The sequence below is a fragment of the Callionymus lyra genome, chromosome 3 (genome assembly GCF_982586985.1).
Source record: "Callionymus lyra chromosome 3, fCalLyr1.hap1.1, whole genome shotgun sequence".
NCBI lineage: Eukaryota > Metazoa > Chordata > Actinopteri > Syngnathiformes > Callionymidae > Callionymus > Callionymus lyra.
In genome coordinates, this window is record NC_141820.1 from 31,398,333 (window position 1) to 31,420,696 (window position 22,364).

The window sequence follows — 22,364 nt, forward strand, 5'->3', positions numbered from 1 at the left end:
CCTTAGATAATGAGGGGGTTTACAAAGCTATAAAGGCAGGGTCTTGTGGGCCTAGCAAACCTTATTTTATGTCAACATTATTTAGTATGCAGTTCTGCAATATAAACAAAACGATGGCATGCAAAAGATTAAGCCGATAATATGATTGAATGCCGTCGTTGAAATTGATCTGAGATCCACTCTACCATAGATGATGACAAAGTAGGACTAATTGATATACTGACATTGTTTAGCAAAAAAGGTCACAACAGATGGTTCAGTTACAAAATTAATTAATTTGTGTGAATATGTGGAACAGCTTTTTCACAGTCAGCAAGAGGAAATTGGATCAATTAGACCAGTTTGAGGAATATTTTGTGAGAAAAACACCAAAATTGGCATCAGTGGTGCCTGTACTGTACTATCTGTTATTTTCATTCCAATCTTTGGCTCATTAACAGATTTTGGCAGTGGTGTACCCAAGATATGAAGAAGGGTTCCAACCACTTAAGTGCAAGAGGAGGAGAGATAGAAAAAAAATACGAGAAGAATTCACATCCCAAAAATCACAGCACTGCAGTTTTTCTAAGCTGTTGCCTGAAGCTACAAAGTCAGTTAACTTTGTAATTGGATAAACTTAATAACCCGCTTGGCTTTAGTGTCCTCGTAAAGAGAGCGTCAACTCAGTGCTTCGCTAATCAAAATGACATCCATGTCGGTAAGGTTGATTTAGAACAGTCAAATCTACACAGCACATCTAACCTGTAATAGAATATAAGTTTCTTTTCAAAACCAGCTTTTATATAATTAATATTTATTTAAATGGGATGGCTTCAGTGGTGCTTTACAGTCATTTTTACATTTATTAAACAATCGCCCCACAGTACTGAATACCTTAGTCTTCACCATTGTTTGACCTTGGTTACCTGTATTGATGATAATACAGTACAGAAAAAAAAAGAAAGAAAATCAATATTATGTAAAGATGTGCATTCAATTATATCGAGCAAATAATCCACTAAGATCATCTCCAAAGCCTCCTAATTTCTTCAGTCTGCTACATCTCAAAATGAGGTCACAGAGTCCCCAAACTTGCAGCCTGCAGGTCATTTGCAGCCAGTTAATTAATGCCCATTTGAAGTCTGCGTTTTTATGAATGCTGGACAGGAAAGGACTCCAACATCGGCCCATCTCAAATGGTTAAGAAATAAAGATAATCACGTCAAATGTTATTATTTCTATAGCTTTGGTTATTAAGTTACGTTAGAAAAGATTTATATAAAAAAAACGAGAATTTACCAAAGACCCCAAAATCATAGTGTAACCAATTAAAAATTATTTTATATAAATCGACAAAACAAGATAAATCACAATTTGGATCAAAGATCTGCAGGAACTAGTTTGTTGAAATACCAATTAAAAATATGTCGGTGGTTATAGGAAATTATGCAACTTGTGGATCCTCTGGTTATAAGTCCATCTTGTTATCTTTTAACTACTTATTGAGTCTGGCTGGAGGTAGAGTCAATATTTGATCTATGACCTCTCAAACACTTGTCCAGATGCAAGAATAGAATGAAAGACTTGCACCACTCAGTACAAGGGTTTGCTTCTAAAGTGCATGGCTGTTTGCTCTTAGCAATTACAGCCCAAAGTGTCTCCATACAAAACATGTTGTTGCCTACATCTTTATCTTGATGATAGAAGCAGAATCTGGAGTGTTCTCAAGTTGGCTACTTTACTTACACACTGATGTTGTGAATGGAACTTTTTTTTTTTTTTTTTCAGGCAGATCCCAGACAACTGCAACAAACTGTCCCATTGATTAAAAAGAAACAACTGCCGCCTAGTGATGGGGAGTGCAGCAAGTTTTCTTTTCATAAGAATTTCATTTTTTATGTGAAAGGCTTTAGATATCCCCTACTGGTTGACCCGCTCTCACCTCTTTGTCCATGCTATCCAAGTCCTCCTTGCACAGAGTGTAGAGTGGCATCGTTTCCGACATGCTCATTTGCCGTTTCCGCCGAGAAGGACCAGGTTGCTCGTTGTCCTGACTGGACGACGTCACATCGTCTTGTTGACCCTTATTTCCCCTAAGAGATAATAAAACAAAAACACGATGTTTACGGTGCTTCACAACAGCTTATCATTGTTGTGCATCTTGTTGTCAAGACTTTTCAGATTATGTGATGGTGTGGCATCGCTGGAGCTTCACTGTGGTTATTTTATGAGGAGAAAAGCTGAAAACGTTTCCTCCCACAGCCTTGACAAATAGCAGCACAAACACTTTGAAATTTGCATTTGTGATCAACGAAAAGAGAGACAGACGGAGCAGAAGTTCACTGAACAAGCTGCCAAACTATTGCACTGTGTTTTGCAGCTGTCAAATCATCTTATCAAAGTGCTTTAAAAAACAAGTCTCAGACTTATGTGCACAAGAAAACGGCATCAGTAAAACTAATCACCAACTGAACTAACAGACTCATTTGTATTTTCCTTTATAGAAGTTATATATTACATGATATGTGGAAGATCTTGTGTACCTGAGAAAAGAGTTCTCCCCGTGATCAGAGGGCATTGACGTTGATGCTGCGTAGACTGGAGGCCACGACACCTGTGGAGCTCGACGAATCAACTTCCCTGTAACTGGGTCATAGGTTCGAAGCTCTGGAGCTTGTGCTGGTAATTTTTGCTGAAATGGCACCGACTGGAAAACGGACTTCTTCACGGAGCTTTGCTGCTCCAGGAACGCTGCTGGACTGCTGCACCTTTTAACATGAAAAGAAAACACTCATGTGTGGAGCAATCCAATCTGACAAAAGACTGCTCATCCTTGTCAAAGCATCCGTAGAAGGGGTGGGAAATTATATATATGCAACTTAATCCCTCAATTCTAGGACTTTTTAGAGGGGAAGATTCGGCAAAAGGCAACTTAGATCGTTGACAATTCATACTTTCTATAAGCACATGCTTCATTACTAACTAAAATAGGCTTTCTCATGAAAACCTTTTTCGAGGCCTTCTAACCAATTGAGGTCACACACATTATTTTACATAATCCTACTTAAAGCTTCACAGGCTTTAACAGCAGCAAAAAAAACTGAGCGCACAAAAAACAGCCATGGGTCTCTTTTCTTACTTACCTATTCCCCGAGCTTTTGGAATAATCCTCTTTCAGGGGAAAGAGTTGCTCCTCCACTCTCTCCCACCTCTCCAAACAACTCCAGAGCCAATCTGGGTTGACAACGTGGAGGTGCTTCAAGCCCTGACCCTGTCGAACCTTCTCGGTACCTGAGGATCAGGGAACGACAAATGAACAAAACTCTACACTGGCATGCTGTAACATACTTATCAACAGGATGAATCTCCCGCCTGAATTGTAAATGGAACACAGCTATTCACTGTGTTGGTTTATGTCGTCGCACTAACACGATTAGTTTCCACGCATGCTAAACTGGAACTATGGTTTAGACCAATACACACTGTAGTGGCACAGCAATACCTCTGTATTTCCCTGGTGTAAGGGGACTTGACAAAAAATATTCACCTGAAAAACGTCATTTGTGTCATGGAATATCATTAAAACAAGTTGGTAAGCAGTTTTTTTTTTACTCAGCCATCTCTTGTTACGTCTTTGTCAAAAGTTTCAAAAAGACGGGCACAGCTACCAAAATGTCAGCGAGACTAGCAATTAAGGCAGCCTTGCATGCCCTTTGTCGAGTGTTAGGCTCATTAGGGTCCTGATGGTTGTCAGTAACTCATTAGCAACGACAATTACAGTGTTGTAGAAACAACATGTCATCAGAGATGACCTCTAAATGCAATGTGGATTAATGGAAGATGCGAGAGTAATTGATCTTCATCTTTACCCAGAAAAAACATTCCAACCTAATTTCCTTCTCTGATCATTTAGTTTCCATCAGTCTAAATTAGATGGCACAGGGGCAAAATCCGGCCTACCCAGTCATTTTATGCGGCCCGCCATATGGTTAGCATTCATCAAAGAAGATTTATGTTCATGTTAATATTGTCAATAAGATAGATGCATGTGGTTAAAAGACGCCAAGATAAGGTAAGGTTTCATATGATGTTGAAGGAAAGGAATTTGCTCGGCAAGAGATTGAAAAAGGACAAAAGCATAGGTAATTGAGAAATATAGAGAGCCTCCAAAATATAAAATAAAACTGCAATGAGGCAATATATCTCAATATTTTTATCACTATTCTGTATCGATTTTTTTAAGACAGAAAAGGAAATGCATTTTTTTTCCACATATTTTTGGTTTCAAATAATATATATACTGTATATATATATTTAACAGTTCAATGAAGTGCAATTTTTCCTTTTTTTTAATCTATTAAATACTCATACTGTCTGTAAACTCTGCAAACTAGAGTCAAGTACTTGGACAATACTAAAGATATATCCTTGTTTCTAGAGGAATCGGAAATATAAGACAATACATTGTATTGTTGTCCCTGTATCATAATACGTATTGTTTGGCAATATTTTTGCCAATACACACCTCTAGTAAATACATATTTTGTCTGGCCAAAAAGGATTTTGTGTGACCGAGTTTTACAACCCTCAATAGATAATGAAAAGTTTTGCTAAAATCAAAACTCCTGAAATCCAGTAGACCTAAACTTCTTAGTCCAGTTAAAAATCACATTTGTTTGAAAAAATACGCTCGTATTTTTTTCAAGATAAAATATGGATTACTGTAGTTATTCAATTAAGCAGTCGTCCTGCTCCCCCTTATACATTTTCAATCCATTTTATCATGAAATACTGTATGATGAGAAAAAGATCAGATCACACGGTTACAGAACGGAAATAAAATAAAACAACATACTCACACATATATACGTACATAAACATAGTTTCGTACCTGCTTTAGCTGCTATGAGATGTGTTGTGGAATTTGCGTCTTTGGAGTCAAGAATGAGTTGCTTGCTAATCTTTGCACCGAGTGCCTTGGCATGATAGTGCTCTCGAGTCCGCTCCATTGGATAGTTGGTCGGGTAAAGGCCACTGAACACTAGTATGGTTCCTTCTAGTGTCTTTCGTTTAAGTTCCGGGACTATTTTGCGAATGTCTGGTGTGTCAGAGACCTCCTTCTTCAGGAAGGTCTCATAGCGGGCATAGTACTCAGCATGAATCCTTTCCAGCACCTCCTCAAGGTAAATCAGGTGATCATCCTGATCAATGAAAGGGTCCTCATCATCCTCATCGTCCTCCATGCTCTGATCCAGCAGCTCCTCCACTAATGTCACACCGGATTGTTCACTAATCTGCGACTCCGTCTCCGGCTCGCTCTTTTCTTGGCAGCCGTTTCCCAGCTCAGGATCTGGCAGAACGACCCCCGACGGCACTGCAGAGTCCGGGCTGTTGTTACACTCACTCGACTGTTTTTCATCTCCTTCTTGTGTGGCTTCTGCATCTGTAGGTTCTGACTTATCATCTGCAGGCTCAGGTTGATGCGTCTGTGAAGGCCCGTCCACACCAGTGCTTTCCATTGAGGTAGGTTTTTCAGAGAGCGAGTCACTGTCACTGGAAATGTCCAGGTCCAGATTAGCGGTCTCGTGACTAAATGCGGACGAGTACGCGCTATCCTGTGTGTCTAGAGTCCGTCTTTTATCTTCTTCCTTGACGTTATTCTGTTCTTCATCAACACACATTTCCGTTGAGCTCGTGTCCGTCTCAGACGGTTGACTTTGTTGTGATTTTCCCTTAACATCCTCTGTGATCTGTTCACTTGTAGACACTTCCTGGGAGCACGTGGATTCCTTCTTTTCTGATGCACTGCAGTTGTTCTCTTTTTTACTGAGACCGTTGTTTTGCTCGTCGTTGGGAAGTGTCTTTGTCTGCTCTGTGCTGTCCGGCTGTGCACTTGTGGAGTTTACTGCGAGAAGAAAACATGGTTAATATTGTTAGCCTGGTCAATTTAAATCAAAATTAATCACATTTCAATTGTGATCTCGATTTTGGCTACTTACATTACATTTCCATGATTGTCTCTAAACTTGCAATATTTAATATGATACTTCACTGCAATTCAATCTAGAACTAGCTGAGCCGGTGGGCCAACCACTAGGGGGCCACAAAGTAACTTCAAGTTGAAGGTCTGAAAAGCATACTGGAAATCTGACACTGGATGTCAAATGAACAAAGGAAAGTAGCAAATGGAGAACACGTGATACTCATTGACATTAGCATTCTTATAGCACATTTAATCAGGTTTTTTTTAAGTATTATACATTTAAATAAGTGTGATTTAATAAAGCACGTAAAGCAGTTTACATACGGTCATGTTGTTATGCAATAGACATGCAGATGTTTTCCCTTAGATGTCATAATGATGGCCATAATCATATAGCCTTATTATACAGTAAGTACCAATTAATTTATTAACTTGGGTGTCTTTTTGAGGAAATCACAAGACATCGACCAAAATATTTAACCTCCATAGAATGTTCTGAAAGAGGCCAAAGATACCTCGATTGGCTTATTTTGGTGAAGAGTTTTTTATACTATGACAACCGTAAACCATAAACGACACATGAAATCCTCCACCTGGAAAAGAATCTCCTTACCCTGCAAGGACTTTCCATCCCTATCTAAACATAGATCATTTTCTACAATTAGAAGAAGCATTGATACAGAAGCAATCAAAAACAGTTAGTAACACATTAGCTCTATTAGGCCTTTTTATTGACCTAAATAAACAGATCAGTGTTGCTGAAGAAAATAACGATTCTTGCACAGTGAGTCAATTTTCTTCCTCATCTGCTGTTGCATTGCGTAACTGCCACATAAACGTTGCCATCCTTGAGTGCTTGTTTTGATCAGCGCGATCAAACATTTCGTACCTTTCTTGGCCGTCTGTGCCTCCCTTGATCCTGGTGGAGCGTTGATGTCCCCTGTGCCCTGGAAGTAAATGTATTTCTTCACAGTGATGAGGTTTGGTGCAAACTTCCACACATCCTCTCGGTCATCAATGATGCAGACCATCGAGTCTCCACAGGGGAAGAGATTCCTGTGGAGAAAACACACGCACAAATGTGCCACAAAATGTCAAACAGCACCAGTGCAAAGAGATTTCCATGATCGATATGATGACATTTATTATGGACTACTAACCAAAAAGCAATTGCATGTAATGGGTGATTTTCTTTTTTTAAAGGTTGGTTTCTTTTCCATTTTCATTATAAACCGATAACATATTTCTCACCTAACAGTATCTCCATTATCATCAGTTTTTGCAATATGTTTGTACAATTTTTGTATATCATTGTAATTTAGCCTATTTTATTTCCATTTCTAACTTTATATATTTTATACTATAATAAAAAATTACAAATTCCAAAAGGAGTCACTAATAGCCGAAATAAATATCTGTTTGATTGTTAAAGCGCTTTGTTACCCTGGTCAAGAAAGGTGCTTTACAAATTATCATTACTTACTTACATTGTAATATATACTTGGCGATAAAAGACGTTTCTGATTTTGTTATGACTTTGGAATAAGAGAAGCCTTAACTCCACAACAACAGGATGGTTATTAAAAAACTTGATCCTGATCCCTCAAACGTTTCACCCACAATCCTGCAGTAAGCCAGTGATTAAAAGTAAAAGCGAGAAGATGGTAGTGATATGCAGAAGCCATCAAAGCAGGTATGAAAATCAGCGTAAATTATTGTATACTGAAAGCATTTTATGTAGACCTTAACAACGTGAAGAGACGACTCACAGCAAAAAAAAAGAAGAAATATTTGGCTCCATAATCCATTAAGACATTCATTAGTAGGACCACAATCAATGTCAAACACATTGAGAGGTTACCAATCAAGTCAAGAAAATATGTGATTGTTGATTTAGGTAAGGCGGATAAACAATTAAATCAATAGAACATAGAAATCACTTCAAATAAGCAATGAGAGAACCCATTGGGAGAATAATGGACAAGCTTAAAAAACGATAGCCTTAATTGATTTTCAATTGTTTTGAGCAAATGTATATAATATTTGTCAATGCTGTAATTAGTTGGCTAATAAAAGTGTAATATAGTCCTTGTACTCCTGCCCAAGACATTTATTATCATTAATCAACTAGTACAAAATTGTGGTTCCAATAACTATCACTCATCATTATTTAGGAAACTCTACCAACCATCCTGCAGTATTCAGTTTCTGCTGGTTATCCCACTTTAATGTTATTCATCATCCAGGAGAATTAAAGGAAAATGACCAAAGCACTGACCTAAGATTGCCTGTCTTAGAGAAAGGGTCGATGCACTCATCTCTAGAGAGGATGCGGTGAGAAAAAAGCTTTTTCTCTGGGTCCAGAAAACCTGAAGAACAAAGTGGATATTTCACATATTATTACATTGCTGATGGAAGGATGTGACTAAAAAGAGATTGAATACATCACTGTATTTTTCTGTAGAGAGGTTAATAAAAAGGTTTGCATTGGAAGACTGACATTAATGAAGTGTTGTCTGTTAAACTAAGTTTCCATGACACAAGACGCTATTGACGGATTGAGTCGATTTGTCACCCCATTATACTGAGTAATGGTCTTGAGTAAAGTTGCTTCACAACTTTCAAAGACAAGACAGTAGCATCAGTAGCAAATTCATCATTTCCTGCTCTGCGGTTCCTTTCCTAATGCTAACAGTAAAGATAAGTGACTACAGTGCATTTTCCTTTCCCTGAAATTCTCAGATTCCTTTTAATTCAATGAATAATGACTGTATATTGCATTCTCTTTTCAAATGTGTACTCTAAATAAATGAGGCAAGATGATCCTTTTTAAAGTTTACTCATAAAAATAGACTTATTTTTTTTATTATTATTTGTTAAATACAACGTGTAAACATCATACTACAAGGTTTTCTGTGTAAGAAAAATCAAAGATGCATTTAGATTATATATTTTTTGAAAGAGCTAAGAACTACCAGCAAAATCAATACACAAATAAACTCAAGCTGCCAAGAGCATGAATACTCGAGGAGATAAAATATAGGCCAACACTCCCACCTGATGGAATCAAGCAGCAACTACAAAATGTGTTTGAGCGTCTGAACCAGACGTTGTATTCAAGTTGAGTCGATTACCAGCGATGGTGTGTGCGTAGAGGCGACTCCCGAACGTGAAGACGTGCAACTCGTACAGTTTGGCAATTTTCTCCAGGAAGTCTTTGCAGTGTGGCCGCAGTCGTGTGTGCAGCACTGGTTCTCCTCGCCCCAGCTGGAAGTGCAAGATGCCCTGAGGAGCAGAAATGTTTTTTTGTCAGTCAGTTTGACTGCTAGACTACATTGATGACCTTAGGAGTAAAACAATTAAAAAGGTAAATGACTAAGATAAAAAAAAGAGATAGCCTGTTTGTAGTTAGACAAGTAATAGAAAAGTAGTCCAATACTGCAAATATCTGACATGACTTTTACTTGTATTACATAATATACTCATTCAAAATTTTGTTCAAGATATGGACGGATGAAGTTCAATCCAATCTTTATATTAGGACATTTTTTTCAAAAGCTCCCTTCTTACTTTGTTTGATATCCTCTGGAGGTGCTGCTCAGTGGTATGAATGAGGGTCTGGTCGAGATCCACCATCAGGACCAGCTTCTTGTTTCTGTGAAGTCTCTGCTGATCTTCTCTACCAAGCTGCTCGGCTTGCTGATGTAAAGATACGAGAAGAATTGATTTTTGACACATGTACACACACAAAAGAAATCAACCCTGTTTATTCTCATCAGGTTTTTCCTCATCAAGTGCACTTATAGAAGAAATACCAACTAAATGCTCTGAATCAAACTCTGCCCAATTGAACAAAGCCCCTGATCTTCTAAATCAATAATTAGTCGAGTAGATAATCACTGTGTTAATTGCACTTCAAGGACAACAAATCTACTTAATTAGACTCCATTTGTGCTTTTCGTTTAAATAATATTGCCAATTTATTTTCCTGCTTATTTAACAGCCATGCCAAATGTAGTGTTGGAGAGAATTGACATTATGGTTCCCAACTCTGGCTTGGACCACGGTGCCATTTGCGATACTGTGGGTGGAGAACCTTACATACAAATAAGATGCACTGAATTCTTAATATAAGATATAAATGTTCTGTATTTTTATGGGAATTCATATTTTAAGCGTTATCTTCAGTGAATGAATAATTTATCTTACAAACATTACAATATATTTGAAAATGCTGTTTGATTCAAAGCTGCTCTAGAAGTGTTGGATGTGTAAGATTAAATTACTTAAGATATTAAGTGGGGAATTCCTTGGTAAAAGACTTTGTGATAAAATAGTTACAATGCGTTTTCTATCTATTTAAGCCAGAAGAAAATACACCAAAAAAAAAAGAATTGAATAAAATATTCGAATAATATTGTGCATTTTCAAACCAAAAAAGTATAATGAGAAAATTAAGTCCTAACACTTGGATACTTAACACATTACATATATTATTAAGTTTCAAAATAGAGAAACTTTAATTCTGTAGATTTTTTCTTAATCATTTGTATTCAGAGAAAAAAAAAGGAAAGTGTCTTTAGGATACGTTTTATAAAATGTTGGAGGTTTCAACAGTGTACTCTCATAAACACTGAATGACTGTTGTGTGTATGATTAATCATAATAAAAATATTATTATTGAGATAAGACATTAGTCCCACAACTCACCTCTGTGCTGACCATCAGCTCGGGAACACTGTGCACCATTGACACAGTAGCAGTGGAAATGGGATTTTGCTGGTTTCTGCTAAAACTCTGCAGCCTTCCAAAAGATAGAAAGAAACAAAAGGAGTATAATCAATACTCAAGTTATCAAATAACAGTCCACACCGACTGTTCTTTTTCATTTTTGACTCAGTCTACACTGAATATGTGGCTAGTTTATTAAGATGTGGATAATAATCACCCTAGCAACAATCAATCAACTAACTGAACAAACATTTGGTTTGAGTTGACTTTAACAGACAAGTCAGTCAGTCAAAAGTTGAGATAGAAATCAAACAAGCAACCAACTTTTGTAGCAAATATACAGTAGATTGAGTTCAAAACCAGAACTGATCAAAAACATCGTTGCTGCCACCTTGTGGTATTCAAAAAACACTACATCAGCGCAATAGTTTTCAGTAGGTTCTACTGAAACGGAAATAATAAACTGTGTATTCAGAGTTCCTACAGCTTAACGCAAGTTCAATTTAAGACTTTTAATAGCATTTGTAATTCAGTTCAAAGTGCCATTACTTTTTAGTCTGCTGAAAGACTTTTGAAGATCCCATAGTGTTGATTTTCTGCACAAAATGCCTTATACTTGAACTTTCAGACATTTTAGACTGTTTAAGGATCCTTGGGAAACCTAATATTACCACCTGGCCATTATAGTCGTTCACTATGATTGAAAGTAGCTAAAAGAACAACACCATGATGAATAATTTGAGGTGAAACAGATGTTTTACATCATTAATAATATACAATACGTCCAGTAGTAGGTAAACATTGTTGTTGTTTTTATTGCTCTTAAGAATACTGCTAAAATGTAGTGTAAGCAAATGAGTGAAAACATAGATGAGGTGGTGGTTCTTACTGAGTCAGGTCCTGGCCACATTCGGCACACAACCCTTTCATCACGATCGGATGGCAACATTCTTCAATCCTGATGATGACGCCTCTGCAACATAGACAATACAATCAATAGCTCTTTCTGCAGAAATACACAAGGTTAGATTCCTTAAATAAACAAAACAAAATATTGGTGTTTTGGAGAAACAATTTTAGAGGTTCAGAAAACAAACAAAGGATACACACTCAAAGTATATGTAACTGATGAATGTACTTGCTAAAAGTCCTTTATAAACAGTGTTGGGCAAGTTGCTTCAAAAATGTAATGCATATATATTTCTTTTTACTATAAATATGAAGTTGTTGAAGTAAAACAAGTATACCTCTAAATTGTCAGGCATTGAAATACTTTCAAAGTACTTCACTTAAGTGAAAATATTAAATAAGGGTCCTGTTTGCTTCCTTTTTAGACAACTACAAGTCAAGCAGTTGATGTGTAATAACATAATAACAGAGGTATTCTTAGGACTTATAGTAGACACTTTTTTAGCACTAAGTCGATACTTCCCTCTATTTTTTTCTAGACCCTTTATAGCAATCCACGTTAACAATATATATTTATTATTTCTACACAAAATAAAATTACATTGTGTTCCATCTGCTGGATATTTGAAAGATTAACGCTAGTAAAACGTAATAAAGAGGAGGCGGAAGTACCGTCACAGACATAACCGCCGCGTTTTAAATACTTTTTAAAGTGAAATAAATACATTGGTCATTTCAAGGATAGGTTGATGTAAGCGGTCAGGAAAACACTTCTTCTTTGCTGATATTTAAAAGCGAATTAGTATTAAAACAAAACTTTATTTAAAATAAAAATAAAAAACAAAGATAATGTATGTTGATGTTACGGTGTTGAAGCAAAAAGTAATGCTTTATAGCAATGCATTTATTTACTTTATTTATTTGCCAAAAACGAGTAATAAATACTTTACTTTTGTATTATTGAAATAATTTTGTTTGTTTAAAAAGGACATCGGGTGCGACGAGATGTTAATGTTTATCATCAGAAAATATCTATAATGATATATGAATTAACTGACATGTATAATAAAGAAGTATAAATATTTATACACGCGGGTTATTGTCGTGAATACGTAGTAGACAACACATTATTTCAAAATAAAAGCTATCGGCATTCATCGCTCAAACTTTTCATATTAATCCGAAAGAGCAAATGAGACATTATACGATTATAAACAAGGCTTGGCCGACGTGTTGTCATAGCAAAGGCGCACACGAAACCAGCCAGTTTGTATTTCTCAATACAGCAACACGTTTGTTTTATTTTGAAGCTCAGCAATCGTGTGTTTTGACCGCCTAGACAGGCGCTGTTGCAGTTGGCTAGCAAAGCTAGCGGTTTAGCGCCTGTATATACAGTAGCATGTGACACGAGCTTTACGCTCTAAAATGGCTCCACAAAGTTCTCCCGGGACACGGGGGAGCTCGGCACCGGCACGTCGAGTGACTCACCCGGGACTTAACACTTGTCCGAGTTGACAGCAGAGCTCCTTGACGACTCCGGCGCGGTCGCACTTCAGCTTCTTCTCGGGGAGTCTCACAGCCTCGTCCGCGGGTATGGGCGCGCACAGCGCCAACACGGAGTCCACGTTGACCAGAGAGCCGGGCTTCACCTTCCACTCCAGGACCCGCAGCGGGAGAGCCGCCGCCGGCAGGCGGACGTCAGCCACCTGCACCGCGGGCCCCATCACTCCTGCTCCGCCGTCGGAGCCAACAGCGGGATTCTCCATCTCTCCCGGACTAGTTTAGAACCGAGGGTCGGTTTTTAAAGTGGATTCACCGCCGCCTCGAGTCCCCCGCGAGTCATTCAAACGTGCACGCGCTCCGTGTCAGCGGATGGTAACTCCAGTCCCTCATGTAAATACTCGTCCGACTGTTCGCTCTTCCCGCCCGTAAACACGAAGACGCAATACTGCAGCGACATCGCGACTACTTCCGGTTAAGCACGCGTGCAGTCGGAGAACACAATTCCCGCTGAGATTTCAAAATAAAGCGAGTAGAACCAGATGGCAATGTTTTCAAAAATGAAACGGATTCCTTTATAAATAATGATACTCAAATAATTCCAAACTTTTTATTTTTTCATTTGACTTGCCTGAGTCCTTGAATTTAATAATAACTCATATTGAAATTTTGAATTATTTTTTATGGAATATTTTAGATAAATGATTTGTTTACTCAGAGGTGTAATTTATTTTTTTTAATAATTAATACAAAAAATGTCAAACTTTTACACATAAAAGTGTATTTATTAATTTAATTCGTATCCTTTTATATTAAACGCAAAAAGTTCGAACATTTTTATGATAATATTGAATTTAGATTTAATTATTGGAATAAGAATAACCATTTTTATATGCAAAAAAACAACAAAATAATCCCAAAAAATCATAATCTTTAATTCAATTATTAAATAAAATAGGATCGATCCTTCCATTATCCAAATGATTGATTTCAATTATTCATTTAAAACAAATCCGTCCTTTCAATATATAAATACATGAATTAAATGACTCAAATAAATATTAAATGTTTAAAAGAAAAGATCGTTATCAAAATCTGTTAAATTTAATGAAGTTATTTTAATCAAACATTTTAATTAATATGTACTTTCAACAACTCAAATAGAACTAGCTCGTACTTTTAACATATATATTCTAGGTAAATTAATTAATTAAAATAGAAATCGGTCAATACAAGGTTTGTTTCAAACCGTTCCTGTCTTTCATGTTTATTTAAATAAAGTTCTTTTTTTTAATGGGCGGTCTCTGTGACGCACTTCCTGTCAAGCGGACCACTTCCCGTGTGTGTAAATGTGATTGACATTGAATGTGTTGACATCCGCCTCTGGGTGAACACAACAGACTCTTGGACTGACCCGAGGAGCTCGTCTCTGCAACAACTCTTTTAAATGACAACGACATTTAAAGTGTGTCTTTATCTCTAGCTCGGTGCGTTTCTGTCGCCACAACCATGACCAGGGAGCTCTTCAGAGTGGTGAGCATTTTCTCAACAAATTTCTTCACAGTCTATTTACCGGCTTTTAATGCTACTTTTCTTGACGTAATCGCGTTATTCTGCCGTATCTTCCTTTTGTCAGCGAGTTGTCTGCATTTGTTTAAACCTTGTTTATTAAACATTGAAGTTTTTTCAACAACTGAAAAGTTGTTAAGTGTTTCTTAAGTAATTCAAGTGTTGTTTTTAAGCTTCAGTTGTAACTTGAACAATGTGACCCTGAATTCAACCATTGTTACACATAATCCATATCTTTGTTGTAGCAGTTAGTTCTTCGTGCAACTTCGAAGAAGAAGAGTAGGTTCAGTTATCTTCCATTTGTACTTTGACTTCAACTGTTCTCTTAATTTAATTCATCATTATGTAAATAGGACCACTATCTTTAAATTCCCAGTGCGTACTTGCTGTATGTTTAGCTGTTACAAAGATATTCAAATACAACTTTAAAAAAAAACATGTTAAAGTCGGATAAAGCAACATCAATTTCAACAATAATAATGATAAAGGAGGGAGTGCGATTAAAAAATGGTCCATATATAGATTTACTGTAAACTTTTCACTTGGCATCAATGTTTGTTGTCTCCTTTTCTTATGTTTGTCTTTACTCGCTTTGTTTACAGTTCTTGTAACTTGTCTTATCTCTGTTTTCTTTGCGTCGTAGCCGAAGGTCTCCGCTCTGCTATCTACACCCACTTGTCCCTCAGGCAGCTAATTAAAAGTCCACAGTGTACCCCAGCGTACCACGTTTGACCTTGTCTTCCATCTGCCCTCTATATTTGTCTACACACGACACTGTCATATTTTGTAATATACTATATCTTGCACATTTGGACACCAGGCTTTTGGATTTTGTTTGTCTCAAGAAGCTTCTTGAAAGAGTGTCCTATTTTTAGAGCTTAAAAGGTGGGGCCCTCAGTTTAAAAATGCGCTCAAATGGAGCTAAACCAAATGAAAATACCCTTGCAGAGAAAGGAATTAATGTTGTAAATAATACTATTTTCGGATTCCTTGAAAGATTTTTCTTATTTTCTTTTTCTTCATTTCTTTCCATTTTTTTCTTTCTAGTTCCGGTTTTGTTTGCAACCTATACCTTCATCGGTAAGATCTCTGCATCAAAGTTCCTCACTTCGATCGACCCGATCCTTCAGTTCAGTCAGGTACCCGAGTCAATGTTAACACTGTGTTCCACCATAATCTAGTTCTGATGTTTTTAAAAACCTCCTCCAGGGAAGGGAAGCGCAGGGGGTTGTTTTTTAAGACCCTAGTGGGAATCTCCGTGGGAGTGCCTGCAGCAATCGCTGTCAAGTATGCTGTCTCTGAACCAAAAGAGAGGAGGAAGATGAGGATAGTGTTAGAGGGATTCCATCGTTTCTGCAGGTTAAACACTTTATTTACTCCAAGATTTAATTTTTAACTTGTTGTTAAATGTTATGTTATAAGTTTTAATTTCCACTCATCAGATCGCTGTCGGTTGGAATCGTCATATCTGTGGATTACTGGTGGACCACCAATGTATCTGTTCGTGGCCTGGACGAGGTTGGTTCATAACGTATGTGACTGGTGTAATCACATGACTGCACAAGAATGTAAACACCTCTCGCATGACCATCGTGGTCTAGTTTATCCAGCATCACGTCCAGAATCCTTGGAGCTGTTTTGTTTCTTAAAAGTCTAAACTAAATGTGCGTCTGAGGTTTTAATGATGAATGCACTACCAAAAATGAATTGATGCCAAAATAATTTGTCACACTAATGAGTAAATACAAAAAGCCAGAGCAACATAGAACACACAATCAACATAAAAGTGAGGAAGATGCAAAAAGGTAAAAATTTGAAGGTTATCAATGTGAAAAGTGTGAAAAGTGATCGGAAGTTATAACAGCAGATATAATGCACTTTACAATTAACTTTCTACAATCTTTTTTTAAACAAACGTTTTACTGCTGTTACAAGCAGTGTCTGACTTTTATGTAGCCATTGTAGTAAATGGATTAAACTTTTGTGTAAAATGTAGTAGCCATTGTTGTACTTGGTTTAAACCAACATTCACATGTTTCAATTGTTGAAGTCTTTCTCTCCAAGATGCAGTAAGTCCTTCATCATGATCATGTTTTGAACTTATTACTTTTTAAAGTTCTCCCCCCTCTGAAATCTCAGCAAACGAGAGGTTATGAGAGTCGTGTCCAATTAAAGATAACAATGGCTTCACGCCTCAAGCCTGCTGTAATCATGCCTGCTTTGTTTATACAACAAGTCCCTTGGAGGTGGAGACTTCCAGGATTGATGATAATTGATGTCCGTCAGAATGTCAGGAGTTTCATAAAAAAAAACAGGTTGTGCTTATGCATGTGTCATCACCCGTCCTCTGCCAGAGCAGCCCATCCTATTCAGATGCCATGTCGGGGTGCCATCAGAGAGCGGCCAGCTCCATCGTAGCAGGTGCCATAAAAAACGGAGGGATATACATCAAACTGGGCCAGGGTCTGTGTTCCTTCAACCACCTGCTACCACCCGAGTACATCAACACGCTGCAGGTGCTTGAGGACAAAGCCCTGGACCGGAGGTACAAAGAGGTGAGGACGGCGGCAAGAGTGCTCCTCTGTGAGAGACTTGAATCTTCTGCTTCCAAACAGGTCGACGCCCTTTTCCAAGAAGACTTCAACTCAAGCCCTGAGCAGCTTTTTAAGACCTTTGACTACGAGCCCTTAGCTGCTGCCAGTTTGGCTCAAGTGCACAAGGCAGAGCTGTTTGATGGTACCAGCGTAGCTGTGAAGGTACAGACAAGTAAGGTCCATGTTGTGGTTACATGTGTATCAAGGCGTGTGATCGGTCACCTGCAGGTGCAGTACATCGACCTGAGGGATCGCTTTGACGGAGACATCCGAACGTTGGAGATTTTAATGGATATTGTGAAGTTCATGCACCCCACTTTCGGTTTCCGTTGGGTGCTCAAGGTGAGCCATCTGTCTTTTGTTGTTGAACCCGGTAGAACATGCTTCATGATTCCAGGACTTGAAGGGGAGGTTGGCTCAGGAGCTAGACTTTGAGAATGAAGCCAGGAACTCTGAGAGATGCGCAGAGGAGCTAAAACATTTCAAATTTATCGTTGTTCCCAAAGTGTTTTGGGAACAAACGACCAAGGTACAGTTATAACCTAAGATGAACTTCACCATCAGCTAAACCGGAAATCAGAGTGTTTTTCTTGCTTCCAGAGAGTCCTGACGACAGAGTTCTGTGAAGGCTGCAAAATCAACAACGTGGAAGAAGTAAAAAGACAAGGCCTCAGTTTAAAAGACGTCAGTACACTATTTAGTTAAACCAAGTTTAATGGTGGTAGGATCTAGAGTTTTTTTTAGGGGTTTTTCATGTGTACGGAAAATAGAATTTGTGCACATTAATCAAACAATCACACCGATTCCGACAATTTAAATTTCCCAGACTGCACTGCTGGACTCACCAAAATAAAATTGAGTTATATTAATTTCCAGATAATATTTTTTACAATTGGTACTTTGAATTCAAGGAATCCAGCGATCTATGGAATGCCAAAGTAGCAGAGTGTAACAGTTAGGTATTTGAAGGTGATCGATCTGTCTAAGATGAAAATAGAAATGCACGTAAGCCTGTTGTCAGTGATTGGATACTAAGACATTGGAGATGGCAGCGTAAAGAACTGACCTTTTGTGATAAGAACTCAAAAGTACAAGCTTTCAGAGTTATTTAAAGCAACAGTTGACTTACCAATGTTTTTATACAGCTGTGTTACTGCCTTGTTATAAACGGTGTTCGGCATATATTATATATTATATACAGTGGGTATGGAAAGCAATCAGACCCCTTTCGATTTTTAACTCTTTGTTTCATTTCAGCTATTCACTAAAATCATTTAAGTTCATTTTTTTCCCTCATTAATGTTCACTCAGCACCCAATCCTTACAGAAAAAAACAGAAATGTAGAATGTTTTGCAAATTTATTATAGAAGGAAAACTGACATTTCACATATTCAGAAGTATTCAGTCCCTTTGCTCAGTATTCCCATGAGTCTTCTTGGGAATGATGTAACACGTTTTTTCACACCTGTATTTGGGGATCCTCTGCCATTCTTCCTTGCAGAACCTCTCCAGTTCTATTAGGTTGGATGGTGAACGTTCATGAACAGCCATACTCTGGTCTCTCCAGAGATGCTGGATTGGGTTTAGGTCAGGACTCTGGCTGGTTCATTCAAGAATGGTCACAGAGATGTTACGAAGCCACTCCTTATTTTAGCTGTGTGCTTAGGGTCTTGTTAGAAGGTGGTCCTGAGCACTCTTAAAAAGGTTTTCTTCCAGGATATCTCTGTACTTGCTCGCATTCATCTTTCCTTCAATTGCAACCAGTCGTTATGTCCCTGCAGCTGAAAGAACACCTCATAGCATGAAGCTGCCACCACCATGAAGCACTGTTGGGATAGTATTGTGCAGGTGATGAGCAGTGCCTGGTTTTCTCCACACATACCTCTTAGAATTGAGGCCAAAGAGTTGAATCTTGGTCTCATCAGGCCAGAGAATCTTATTTCTCATAGTCTGGGAGTCCTTCACCTGTTTTTTGGCAAACTCTATGCAGCCTTTCAGATATCTAACACTGAGGAGAGGCTTATGTCGGTCACTCTGCCATAAAGCCTCGATTGGTGGAGGAGCTGCCGTGATAGTTGACTTTTGACGGCTTCCATCTCCCCACTGCATCTCTGTAGCTCAGCCACAGTGATCTTTGGGTTCTTTTTTACAATGCAATGAAACAAAGAGCGAAACATCGAAAGGGGTCTGATTACTTTCCGTACCCACCGTATATGAGATTTATTCTTTAGTCTGTTTAACTAGCAAGGAAGGCGTTCCATTTTCCAGTTCTCTCCGATTAAAGCTAGATATTCACAAGCACTGGTGTGACTGCAGGGATTCTTTGAATGAAAAACTTCAAGGATGAGTGAAGCATTCACTTATATTTTTATTTCCAGACGGCTGACAAATTTATCCGAGTGTTTGCTGAGCAGATATTCTACACTGGGTTCATCCACGCTGATCCCCATCCAGGAAATGGTTAGTATGATGAAGGCTGTTTGCACTTTGTTATTTGAAAAATAATCTACAACAAGCCATTTTGAAAGACACAAATATATTTTTCAACATATCACCTCACTCATACATTCTATGAATATTATCCTTTTTATTTTTATCTTACAACCAGTGAAGCTAGCATTGTCACCGCTTAGCTAGCAATACTTTATTCTACCAGTTTCTTCCAAGAAAAATAAATATTTAAGGTCAACTACTGTGTTGATTGAAGTATCTCTTAAATAGATCTTGGACTCTATTGTACTCATCAGTATGTGTTTTTTTTTCCAAACTGTCTTTTAATTGAAATATTTATATTAGAAAATGTAATTAAGCCCCGCCCACTGAAAACAGTTTTTCTTATCTACAATAACCACACCCACTCTGCTGTGATTGGTCAAACAGCGAAGTTTGTCACCGCATGTCATCAATCCTGGGAGTCTCCACATCCAAGGGACTCGTTGTATAAAGAAAGCGGGCGTGATTACAGCTCACCATTATTGCATCATAATGGACTTCGCTCTCGTAACATCTCGTTCGCTTAGATTTCAGACGCGGTACAACTGATAATGATGAGCGACCGACTGCATCTTGGAGAGGAAGACTTCAACATTTGAAACTTAAGTCAGGAGAGTTAGGTTTTCATATTAGTTGCCCTTTAACAAATTTCCTGCTTAGAACCTTGGCTCCTAGTTCATGCCTGTTAAAGAAACAGCAAACGTCAGATAAAGTAACCTTGAGTGGGTGTTTTTGTAGAACTAAAAAGTTGTCGTTCTGCAGTTCTCGTCAGGCCCGGTGCTGATAAGAAAGCTGAGCTGGTGCTGCTAGATCACGGCTTGTACGAGTATCTCAGTCAAAGGTACGTGAATATTTAACCCTGGAACAACAAATTAATGCTAACTTTATATAATAATGTAGCGACAGATCGGCACTCTGCAAACTTTGGAGGTCAATCGTGCTGCGCGACGAGGCAGCGATGGAGAAGTACTCTCATGCTCTTGGGGTGAAAGGTAAAGCGACACCTTATCCGTCGACCCAAGACTCTTCGCTAACCCAGACTTCACCACGTAGAATACTTCCTGTTCTGTGAGATGCTGCTGCAGCGACCCATCAACATGAGGAAGCTGGGGATGTCCAACATCCTGAGTCTGGAGGAGACGGCCTACATGCGCCAAATGGCCGTCGAGCGTTTCGGGAACATCATGCAGGTGCTGAAGTCCATGCCTCGACCCATGCTGCTGGTGTTCCGGAACATCAACACAGTACGAAGCATCAACATCACACTAGGAGCCCCCGTCGACCGCTACTTCATCATGGCCAAGAGGTTGGTGCTCACAATATATGGGTCGACAGACTGTAGAGATAGCTGTTGAAGATTAGTAGTTTTTTTTGTACAGGCATTCACCTTGACAGACTGAACATGGAAGAAAAATATCTCTGACATACCGACTTTAGAAATGGTGACCTTATCACTAGGATTTGAAAAGGAAAAAATAGGGCTTTTGGGAAAATTGGGACATTATTTACTCTTAACAATCGGGACATAACTAGAACTACGCATTATGTATGCATTCACATACCTACTTGTTTTATACTGTAATTTATGCCAACGGTCTTTAAATTTTAATTGTTATTGTTCTTCTTATAAATGTGTATATATATATGAATCAGAAACGTTTTGACAGTGTTGTAAATGCATTTTTCATGGTGGCTGTATACATGTTAAAAATACATATAATACTGTATATATACAGTATATTACATAGTAAAAGTTAAAAATAGTCTGTCACAAAAAAATGTGGAACAGTGAATCTGCGAATACTTTCCAGAGGCAATGAATGCACACATTTAAGTTTGTCACCTTTTTACGACTTTGAAAATACTGGAGTACAATCCAACTGAATCTGTGTGGCTTCTCTGCAGTGCGGTCCGAGGATGGGGGAGGATTCAGGCCGACAGGGGTGGTGTCCTGCAGAGGTTCTGGGTGACCCGGTGGATCACGTCAAGCTGGGAGAGTCTTAAATTCGAGTTTGCTCTAAGGTAATGTCTCAAGATTGAACAACGTTGATTTGACGCGGGGATGATCGTTTGAATTCCACTTCGTATTCCAGGTCAGAGATGGCGATGATGAAGATGACGCGAACGATCCTCAACATGCTGTCTTACTTTGGACTCATGACTCTGGACTCAGAACTGTACGAATACCTCAGGTAGTGCTTCAAGAACACTGTATTCTGGGAAGATCAAGGTCGAGTGACGGGGCACGAGAACAGAAATGGACTGAACTCTGTGAGGACTAGATCATTTTATTGAAGTCACAGGTGGACTTCTGCCTGTGTTTTAGTATTTTAGAAAGTATTTTAACTTTAAATCAATCCACTACTTGATGTTTTCCTGTATTTTAAAATAGGACATGTGTTCAATCATTGTTTACAAGACACGTTTCCATGACGAGTAAATGATTCTAACTTTTTATTGCATCTGTCTTCACTTCCTTTTTGTATCTACTCTCAACAAAGTTTATTAAATAATGAAAAATGCACATGAACGAAAATCAGTTCAATCTTCCTTCACAAGATGCAAGTCATTTTGTTTCTAATCTTTTCGCCAAAACTAGAGAGTA

General features: G+C 38.2%; 2 protein-coding genes across 3 annotated transcripts in view; one reads left to right on the plus strand and one right to left on the minus strand.

The window, feature by feature from the left end:
- ctdp1 (CTD (carboxy-terminal domain, RNA polymerase II, polypeptide A) phosphatase, subunit 1) overlaps nucleotides 1-13,558 on the minus strand; it is a 37,708-nt gene extending 24,150 nt beyond the window's left edge. The window contains exons 1-11 of the mRNA XM_087787552.1: nucleotides 13,091-13,558; nucleotides 11,583-11,666; nucleotides 10,673-10,766; nucleotides 9,533-9,661; nucleotides 9,097-9,247; nucleotides 8,241-8,331; nucleotides 6,852-7,018; nucleotides 4,871-5,884; nucleotides 3,123-3,270; nucleotides 2,523-2,747; nucleotides 1,922-2,072 (exon numbers count right to left, since the gene is read on the minus strand). Coding sequence (XP_087643678.1) covers nucleotides 1,922-2,072; nucleotides 2,523-2,747; nucleotides 3,123-3,270; nucleotides 4,871-5,884; nucleotides 6,852-7,018; nucleotides 8,241-8,331; nucleotides 9,097-9,247; nucleotides 9,533-9,661; nucleotides 10,673-10,766; nucleotides 11,583-11,666; nucleotides 13,091-13,368 — 2,532 coding nt within the window. The 5' untranslated portion in view covers nucleotides 13,369-13,558. The remainder of the gene's footprint in view (nucleotides 1-1,921; nucleotides 2,073-2,522; nucleotides 2,748-3,122; nucleotides 3,271-4,870; nucleotides 5,885-6,851; nucleotides 7,019-8,240; nucleotides 8,332-9,096; nucleotides 9,248-9,532; nucleotides 9,662-10,672; nucleotides 10,767-11,582; nucleotides 11,667-13,090) is intronic.
- Nucleotides 13,559-14,205: 647 nt separating this feature from the next.
- On the plus strand, nucleotides 14,206-22,264 carry adck5 (aarF domain containing kinase 5). Of its 2 annotated transcripts, XM_087787553.1 has the most exons (15): nucleotides 14,206-14,635; nucleotides 15,719-15,810; nucleotides 15,881-16,030; nucleotides 16,114-16,189; nucleotides 17,026-17,226; nucleotides 17,287-17,427; nucleotides 17,494-17,607; nucleotides 17,663-17,794; nucleotides 17,866-17,949; nucleotides 19,645-19,726; nucleotides 20,522-20,600; nucleotides 20,660-20,751; nucleotides 20,813-21,065; nucleotides 21,665-21,781; nucleotides 21,853-22,264. In XM_087787553.1, exons 1-15 carry the CDS (start codon nucleotides 14,612-14,614, stop codon nucleotides 21,953-21,955), a joined length of 1,740 nt encoding a protein of 579 aa, XP_087643679.1. In that variant the 5' UTR covers nucleotides 14,206-14,611; the 3' UTR covers nucleotides 21,956-22,264. The 2 variants fall into 2 exon arrangements, with proteins under 2 accessions (XP_087643679.1, XP_087643680.1); XM_087787554.1 differs by lacking the exons at nucleotides 14,206-14,635; nucleotides 15,719-15,810 and having other exon boundaries at nucleotides 15,890-16,030; nucleotides 17,031-17,226; nucleotides 21,853-22,263.
- The last annotated feature ends 100 nt before the right edge of the window (nucleotides 22,265-22,364 follow it).